Source organism: Poecilia reticulata, linkage group LG22 (genome assembly GCF_000633615.1).
Source record: "Poecilia reticulata strain Guanapo linkage group LG22, Guppy_female_1.0+MT, whole genome shotgun sequence".
Classification (NCBI taxonomy): Eukaryota; Metazoa; Chordata; class Actinopteri; order Cyprinodontiformes; family Poeciliidae; genus Poecilia; species Poecilia reticulata.
The window spans coordinates 4,445,793-4,455,557 of NC_024352.1; the positions used below are offsets into that span (position 1 = coordinate 4,445,793).

The 9,765-nt window shown below is 40.0% G+C and overlaps 1 protein-coding gene across 1 annotated transcript in view; it reads left to right on the forward strand.

Moving 5' to 3' along the window:
* Positions 1-9,765, forward strand: part of atrn (attractin) — a 146,762-nt gene that overhangs the window by 16,035 nt on the left and 120,962 nt on the right. Inside the window, exons 3-7 of the mRNA XM_008398926.2 lie at positions 2,264-2,377; positions 3,069-3,197; positions 5,074-5,270; positions 8,180-8,348; positions 9,538-9,628. Coding sequence (XP_008397148.1) covers positions 2,264-2,377; positions 3,069-3,197; positions 5,074-5,270; positions 8,180-8,348; positions 9,538-9,628 — 700 coding nt within the window. The remainder of the gene's footprint in view (positions 1-2,263; positions 2,378-3,068; positions 3,198-5,073; positions 5,271-8,179; positions 8,349-9,537; positions 9,629-9,765) is intronic.

Consider the following 9,765-nt stretch of genomic DNA (forward strand, 5'->3'; position numbering starts at 1 on the left):
GTGGCTAAAGCTCCCCTGAAAATGGTTGCGCTGCTACTGCTAGCGCTGATCTAAAAGCAACATTTGGTGTGACACAAACTCTGAAGTTGGAGGTTCAGTGGATTTTAAACTCGGTGGTCAATCACCAGCTTTGCCTATTGAGGAATTTTATTTAAACAAAGCTACTGAGGGAAAAACGGCTGAGAACGAGGAACCAAATTAAAATGGAGAACCACAGACGATGACAAATGGGGAAAAAGATTAAAAGAAACTGTAATTAATGTCTCCCACTAAAGAAAAAGTGTGACTAAATAGTTAAAATATGCTCAAAAATGGTTAATCTCACAAGTAGTACCAATTATTCAATAGTTTTCTATCCTAGCTAAGTATTTGCTGCGATACAGGTCATATATTTCATTCACAAGGGTGTTAAAAAGACTTGATTTCGTGTTGATGAAATTTGCAGAACCCCTTTWACCGTAAAAGGAATAACTTTGTACCATTGGATGCATTTTCCTCATTAAATGGCTTGCAGTGACGTGACCCATGAAGACATTTTGACCTGATTTGTGTGGTGTTTTCCTTTTTTTTTTTTTTGCTCCTATGCTCAAAGGGACTCTACTGATTGCTGCTAATGTAGAAGAGGACATTTCTATGTTGCGCCTCCTTAGCCTGTCTCCAGTTTGTGTGACTGGTCACAAGTCTTGTCCTGTAATGAAGGKGCTTGGGGGCTGCTGTCATGCCTACTTTAACTTATYCTCTCAGAGAGGGGACAAATGAATCGCCATTTTACTTGAATGAAGAAGCATTTTTAGGACAAAAATGTGACCATTGATAAAACACTTCCTACATCCTGTATTTCACCAAAGAAGCGCAGAAGGGATCTTTGTTCTCTTGTGAGAGATTTTGTTTTTGGACGTTAAATAGATTTACAGCTGAGACATATTTGTATGAATCTCATGTTTTCTGTCAAAAGCCTGAGTAGCAGGCTTGCTCTGCTGTCTGCTGCTGCTGGTGGTCAAATTTAGTGATGCATCATCAAATGGTTATGATTGGCATGTGAAATGCCYCCCAAAAACCCTACTTTTCCCCCCCTTGTTTATTAAAAGCACTGGCACTGAAAAGACCCACTATTGTCTGTAAAGTCATGAACAAAATGGTTTCATTTGAGTTGAATAAAACCTGTTAAAGGTTGGAGTTRCAAAGATTCAAAACTCCTAGCTACATCAAGAAATCTGCTCCATTTTATTTATTTTTTGACACTAGCTGTGTTTCTGTTACAAATGTGCGCAAAACTTTGTCAATGATRATCAAAAAAACATACTTTTGCAATAGTGGTGTTTCCATTAAATAGGAAATGYAATTAAAATCRCATGTGAATAAGTTTGTTCACGTAATAAGTCGTTAAGAAACACGCAACATCTTATCCTATATTAAASCCCCTTTTTTGAAAAGTTAGAATTGATTTTAAGCACTTTCTGAAAACTGAGTAATCTTTGCTCCGTCACAACTTCCACACTGAAGCATGTTGTTGCCTATGTGTGTTCGCTGAATGGAAAAAGATCAGACTTTTGAGTTTCTCACYTGTAGGCTCTAAYAGTTAARCTATAAACATCCAGTAYCCTTTCTGCTCATTTGAGCTTACATGAACATCTCAGAGGTTTTAATTTTTCATCCTTCTTTAAAATTSTATGTTTGCTCTTAGCTTTATACCCCGGTAAAGATTGAAATATGAMACATGTTTTGCTGCTATATTGAGTGACCACCTTGARGGTTTTATTGTTCCTTTCATTGTTTTAAYTGGCAGYGCTCTCTTTGGAGGCCTGCTTCCTGTCGGTGTGTGTGTGGATATAGCTTGTAAAATGTGTAATATAATTTTTCTTTTTTATGTGGGTGTTTTGTTAAGTACTTTTTATCACTTCAGGATTTTTCCACTTTTAATGCTAAAGAACAATGGCTGCAAAAATGGTTAAAGGCAGTGTTGGAAACRGCCTGTTTGCAGAATCCATCACTTTTAAAGTTCTGCTTGGACTCTTGATCAAGAATAAACGCTCTACAACAGAAATGTGTTAACATGAACAATGACGAAAGCTTAATGTGTTAGTTTAAAGAGGACTATATAATTAGCACAATGATCTTTTACATATGTAAAACAAATCTGAAGTTCTTGCCACGTTTATGTAAAATGATGATTTTTAAATCAAGAACACCTTTCACTTCCTCAGTGATCACACAGATATTGTAATAATAATAATGATAATAATAAAACTGTTCTCTTCTGCAGGCCAAACACTGTTCTGAGATTACGATTCAACCACTTTGCCACTGAGTGCAGCTGGGACCATCTCTACGTTTACGACGGTGACTCCATTTACGCGCCGCTGCTCGCTGCTTTCAGGTTGGTATCAGTCAGTGAGTTAGTAGATTCTTTGTTTTAGGTAAGTTTAACTTCAGCATAAAGATTTTCAGGTTTTCAGTTTGGGCTGCTGCACTATCTGAAAACAAAACGATCCTTCTGTAATAATAGGTTAGACAACTCCTATTTAGAAGTAGGAAAGTTTTCAAGCACATTAAAGAGTCCAATAAAAAATTTTAGGAGTGCATCAAAAAAATCAGCCCAGATTTCCTTATCTCTGGGTTATGGGCAATTGGTYGATACTTGCGTGAGAAACCAATCTYATCTCCACAAACACAACAGCCACCCGACTCTTGTCAACTTTGAAACTGTGTCATAATATGTATCGACTTTTCACAGTAAAAAATCGGCATCGGCCAAAATCAGAATTAATAGGTCAGGCTTTTTAAAGGTCTGTGATTGGTCAGAAAATTGCAGTTGGTGCAACCCTAAAGATTTAACTTTAGATATTTAGAAATTTGCCAACTTCTGTGGAACCCTTGACATGTAATAACAAAACTGAGAAATTACAAATTACTTTATATTGTTTTGTACAAATGAACAAATAAAAAAAAAATTCAGTACATTAAACTGCAGTGTTCGAACACGGGATGGGTTTCACATAGGCCTGCCAGGTGAGGAAAGATTTGAGACATAACTATACGTTTTATTTGTTTGGTTTTTTTTCTTACAGTGGGTTGATTGTTCCGGAACGATACGGGAATGAGACGGTTCCTGAGGTGGTGTCCCAGTCCGGCTACGCGCTGCTGCACTTCTTCAGTGACGCAGCCTACAACCTGACAGGCTTCAATATTTCATACAGGTGAGCTCTCCTCCACGGTTACCACAATTTATACATTGTTACATATGCATTTGACTTTATATACTACACTAGATTGATGATAAATGAATGATTATGTAGTGTCGTCTTATGATGAGTGCAGTCCATTAAGTTTGGGGTCTTAAACTTTGTTGGACTCTTTAATTTCATATTGTCGTATGTTTAGTTTTTTGTCTTTGTGGGAGTTTCAGTCAGGCAAAGCTTTGCCTCTGAAGTTCTTGCCACGTTTATGTAAAATGATGATTTTTAAATCAAGAAGACCTTTCACTTCCTCAGTTCATCCTGTGACTAGGCTAGCTACATAGCTATCAAGCTAGCTCACTTGGCATTAAAAAGGTCTTAAAACGTCTTGCAGGGGTGCCCAAAGTCGATCCTTGAGGGCCGACATTCTGCATGTTTTAGTTTTCTCCCTGGTTTAGCACACCTGCATTAAATGATGGCTCGTTAGAAGGCCCAAGGAAAACACTGACTTGCTGAGGAGGTTGTTACTACCACTAGGGAGAGAACTAAAACATGCAGGATGGTGGCCCTCGAGGACCGACTTTGGACCAACTTGCAATTAAAGTACAGTATTTTTTTTTTGCCAACTGTGAGCCTGCATTCCTGTTGAAAAAAAAAATTACCAACTGTCCTAAAGCCTCATAAAAAAAGGATATATATTTTTTCTGGTAATGTTTTATTAAAAAAAAAAAAAAAAACGGTACATTTTGACAAATGGGAAAAACAAATCCTTTAGATATCAAATTTGCCTTAGAAAATCCAAAAGACTTTCAAACCCAAAGCAGAGCCACTGTCCGCTGTTAACATCTCTAAAGAGCACAGCGGCTCCCCTCCCCAGGCTCTTCCCTGCTTCGTTGATACCGTTGCCATCGCAATGAGTGTCGGCGCTGGCGGAGAAAYGCACAGTCGGGATGAAGGCAGTGTGCCCCCGGGCGCCCCGTCTTTGGTGTCTGGGAAAGGCGGAGTAGCCGGAACATCAAACCTTTAACCAAAACAGGGAACATGAAAGAATGCTGGGAGGGAGGCCCTTTGTGTCTTTCGCCTCGCTTCCAATGCCCGTTCAAGGAGAGAAATTAACATCTCACTGCCGTGTCCTGCTTTGATGGCTGAAAGCTTCAGTTTCGATCAAAATATGACACAACTTAGTTTTTTCCTTTGTACAAAAACATTCTTTCCTATAAGGAGTGTTGTAAATTCTCCATAATTAAAAGAAACTCTAAGGTTCCTTTTTCCCCAGACTGTTTTGAATTCTTATGTTGTGTCTTATAATTGCAAAATTGTAATATTTTGAGAATAACTTTCCTTATCGGAAATATGCCAATTTTGAAAAAAAGAAACAGGTTTGTCAATAAAGTTTTGGCACTAGAATGATGTGAATTTTAATAAAAAAWTTTTTTGGTCGTATCAAAATTGGCTTATATCATAAAACTGCAATGGAAACACTTTTTTCCATCACAGTGGTCACATGATGAACAACCGGATATTGCCATTGGGACAAGCCATGTGGAAGATGATGACAGGAAGTAGAGTGTCATGGTGTAGCATGTTTTTTCTAATGACTTATTTAATGAAAAACGTATTCAGATGTGATTTTAAATAAGTTTCTCACTTGATGGAAATAATTATGCCTTTAACATTATATTACTTGAACTACTCAAAACAACAATATTATAGTTTATCACAGTAACTTCTGCGACAATTTATCGTCCAGCAAAATTTGTTATTGTGACAGGCTTAACCAAGCCCTGTGTATAGATTCTAAGAATGAATGCATCTGTAATAAATGCATTCATCATTCTGTAAGCTGATGCCTTGATAAAGCTTGATGTCCTTCTCCCCCTGTGCGTCTCCATGGTAGGGTCAACACGTGTCCCAACAACTGCTCCGGCCGCGGCGAGTGCCGGGTGGGGAACTCCACCGCCTCGGTTTACTGCGAGTGTGAAGCCAACTGGAAGGGGGAAGCCTGCGACATCCCATACTGCCTGGATGACTGCGGTTACCCTGAAAGGGGCCGCTGCCAGGGAAAGGGCTGCATCTGCAAAGCTGGATGGCAAGGTAGGCGTTGGTTCTGACACGAAACGTGACGAGCCACAGCGCTTCCCACATCGGGTTTTAAATCACTCTGTTCTCAGAAGTGAAACTGAACGGTGGTCAAAAGCCTCACCATGCAGAATTATTAATATCAGATGTTCACTGAAGCACAGTCTGCCGCTTTTTGGTGTTTATTATTCTCTTTCATTCAGCCGCGGAGTTGTTTTTAGTAAGGGGAAAAATGCTAAAAATTGGACTGGACAGCTTCACATGAAACTGTGATTCCGTTTCATGTGGAGTTGTTGGATCACACCAAGAGCTGATAAGAGCTCAGAAGAACTACAAACTTTTCTAACTAGCTTGGTTCTGCTCGGTCTGCGTGTAAATAAAAAAAWAATAATAAAAAAAAAAAGAATTCTGTATTTGTTGTTGTGGGCTCACACTCACATTTAAAAAAAAAAAAAAAGTTGCAGAAGCTGTCATGCGATTTGGTAAAAGAAACAATGGTCAACAACAATAGGTATGAAAACAATTGACCCATTTTTTAATAACCAATGGGTGGCGGAATACAAGCACTGCTGGATAGAAATTCTGGGCCAGACTAAATCTTGGAGCATCTCAGTTTTTACATGCAGGCCGATACAGTTCGATACTGTATTGATACCAATATCGGATCAGGACAACTCTTACGTAACACCCYACACACCATCACYTCCCATGCAAACCATAATGTCTACTGTGTGCACAAATGAAGCAAAAAGAGGGTAAATAAAAACTCAGCGGAGAGATTACACCACTTGTCCAATAAATTATTCGATTTGAAATGGATTTGATGCAAGTTGACAAAATGCTGTGAAATAGCCCTTTAGCACATGACTGAGTCTCAAGCCGACTTCCCCATTGTGCTGCTTCCTGATTTGTGTCTAGTGCAAATAAATGAATGTTTTGTGATGTGGAGTCTAGAATAATGAACTCCAACTACAGGAATCTGGAAAAAGTGTTGAATCTTCAACCTGAAAAATGTGACGGTGCTAAATTTTCATACAACTCTAGAATAACTGTGTGTGTATTATTAGCAATAAGATATAATAATGTTGTATTTAATCTTTCCAGCATCATTATTTCAGCTCCGTGACTAAATTTGGTGCTTCTGCTATTATCGAAGCTTYTGTTGCCCTGAACATCCACCTACTCCACTCAGAATGACTTAAACTTTTTGCCGAATCTGCTGCTTTGTTTTTTTATTTTTATTATTATTATTATTTCGGTGACATTATTGTGTCCCTGAACCYGGACCATCTGGCCCTTCCAGCTGCTTTGTTAGCTGCTCCAATGGCTCAACGGCGCTGCTCTGCACGAACAGACACCACTGCTCAATTTAACCGCACTTATATCAGCAGCTCTGCGTGCTTATTATCTCATTACCAAAAGCTGAGGGAGGTTAGCGACAGACAGCCACTTTCTTTAGCCTTTATTACCTTTGTCATGGGGGGCTTTTCACAGTGGAACTGCAGCCTYTCTTGCRTTTTTTACTGCCGCGTTCAGAGCCATCTCATTTTCTACRCCAACAAGTGCAAATGTGGGCAGATGTCTGTGAAGTCGAGCGGGCCTCACGTCTGATCTTCTTGCTGTGGGAAAACGACGGCAGTTTGAAGGACGAGACGCTACAGTTTGGTTTTTCTGAAAGAGCTGAAGAGCCATAACGCCACCAGTGTTTTGGGCCATCAGAGATTAGAGGTGAACTCTACCGCAGGCAGCTGACGAGAAACAATCTTTCCGTTTCTCGGCTACGATTTATTGCCAGCTGTTTTAGCAGAAAGGCCGTCTTTCTCTCTTCCCCCCCTCATTCTATGAGGATTCCGGTTTATGTCGGCCGCATTGTTCTGGTTCATAAACACAGGAAGGCACCTATGMTTGCTGCACTCGACCCAACAAGGCAACAGACTGAATGCAGTTCTTTTGTACATGAGTTTAAAACGAAAAACTGAAACGTAAGGATGCACAGCTCTTTAAAGAAAGCTGACCCGCTGATTCTGATTTTGGTCCAAAATATTAATATATTTTTTGGTAGCACTTTATTTGAAGGGGGGTGAATAAGACTGACACGACACTRCCATAAACATAACTCCTGTCATGAACATGAATAAGCCTTCATGAATATTTATCACTGTTCTCATAAAGCGTCATTCGGTAAATTATGACACTTTTAATTCAAAGTTGACATTATTGAAAATGTCTTTGATATGACAACTTGACATTAACCAAGAAATCATTACGGATATAAATGCGTTATAAAAGTATTACTGATTGCACTTTAAAAATTAGGTAACTTTATTAAAGGTAAAGTTTAAACAGTAATGATTTCTTGATTAATGTCAAGTTGTCATAACAGACATTTCAAATAATGTCAACTTTGTATTAAAAGTGTCATAATTTACCGAATGACTCTTTATGACAACAGTCATAAATATTCATGAAGGCTTATTCATGTTCATGACAGGAGTTATGTCATGTTTATGACAGTGTCATGACAGTCTTATTCACCCCCCTTCAAATAAAGTGTTACCAATTTTCTTTCCCCTTGTGAGCTGGTGGGCGGGTCAGTCAGCCTCCTCTCAAAGCAAAGCAAATGATGACAGTGTTTGAATTCCAGACCTTTGTGAAGGTTGATGAGATCGATGGATAAGATCAGTCAATTATACGAGTCGTATTTGATRTATATAACATTTTTCTAACAACTGACGATAACTTGGTTAAACAATAGTCATATAAAATGGCACTATGTGCCTGGAAAATACATACTGCTGCCTTTTTAATAAGGTACTTTGGTTCCTTGAGACCAAAATGCATCCGAACACCTGAACACATCAACCCAACAGTGAAACCTGCTGAGCTGAGAAACTCTCTGACTCGTCGGTCCCGTCCCTCCTCAGGTCCAGACTGCTCCGTCTCGGTTCCCGCCAACTCCTCGTTTTGGAGCCGCGAGGAGCACCTGGAGTCCGGCCTGGCCAGGGCGTCCCACAAGGCCGTGGTGGAGCAGGACGTCATGTGGGTCATCGGAGGCTACGTCTTCAACACGTCCGACTACCACATGGTCAAAGCGTGAGTGGTTCTCCTGTTCAGTCTGGGTTCACAGGCTGCAGTTCTGGTCCTAGTAGATGAGAACATGCTGGTCTGACTGCAGGGATTAAAACATGGGATTGATGGGCTTAAATATTTCTAAAGTGTTTGAGTGCTGCAGTAGAGTTTGCCTGTCACAGGGAATCCACACACTAAAAGTTTTACTGAGAAAATAAAGAACAGTGAGAGTTTTTCTTCCCACATGAGGCTAAAATGAAGATATTTTTATGAGAACGTTCTTCATCTTAAACACCGCTCTGGAATGTCACACCATTTCCTTAAAATTTTGATCAAAACTCAGGATTGTTTTGGATTTTTTTTTCTATTTCTACCCTGAAGCAGCAAAGAAATATGGGAGGGAAATCATAATATTGGTTTCAGTATCTTTCCAGGACTGAATAAAGGATTGAAAAAATAAGAGTTTATTCCCTGTCCCACTGTTTAAATGCTGCTTCCCTTTTTCCTTCCTTTCTTGCTCCCTTTCCTGTTTCACTCTTCGTGTCTTTCTTTCCTCTCATTTGTCCTTCTGTCCTTCTGCTCTACCTCTTTTCTTTCTGTCCTTCCTCCCTTTCCTTGTGTCTCTTGTATTCCTGCCTTCGGTCAATCCTCCATTCATTTTATGCTGCATCCATCCATCCATCCCTTCTTTCTTCTCTCCTTTCTTTCTTTTTTTTATTCATTGCAAACAATTTCCTTCCTTCCATCCTTTCTTTTCCCTCTTTGATGCATCTTTGTGGCTGACCTCCCATTTTCTTGCTCCTCCGCTCTCCCCTTCCCCCTTTGCTTTTAGTTTCCTGTTTTTGCATATTTCACATTAGGTACCCACAGGGTTTGATACGTTTGTTTTGCATCATTCGGCCTGCCCCAAGTGTTTTTATGAGAATGGGCCAGCAGGGGGCATCGCAGACAGTCTGAACATCCCTGGTTGTTGTTTCTGCTCCCACCAGAGACMCGTGGCTCRACCCTTTCCGTCTGTTCTCTGGTAGAAGTGATCATCCTCCTGTAGATGCCGCAGATCAACCTGAGCAGCTTTGTTTGTTCACCAGAACAAACGAAGGGCTTGTTTCTCCTCTGTTTTGTTTCCCACAGACGGATGAGTTGCTTTTGAGATGGAGACGTTTTCAACTCTAAACCGAAATAATTTTTCCGCTTCTTTCCTTTTTTCTTTTAGTTACAATCTCAGCAGCAAGACCTGGCTGACCCTTGACCCCTCCGTCAACACGGTGACCCCTCGATACGGCCACTCGCTAGCTCTGCACGAGGTGCGTGAGAGATCGCTGCCTGTGGCTTTAAATGTTCCTAAACAAAACTCCATCAATGTCTTACATAGTTAATTAGCCTCACGTTCATGAGGTTTGAAGATGAAATGAGAAGAGAATCGGTGCATCCACACAGAGAC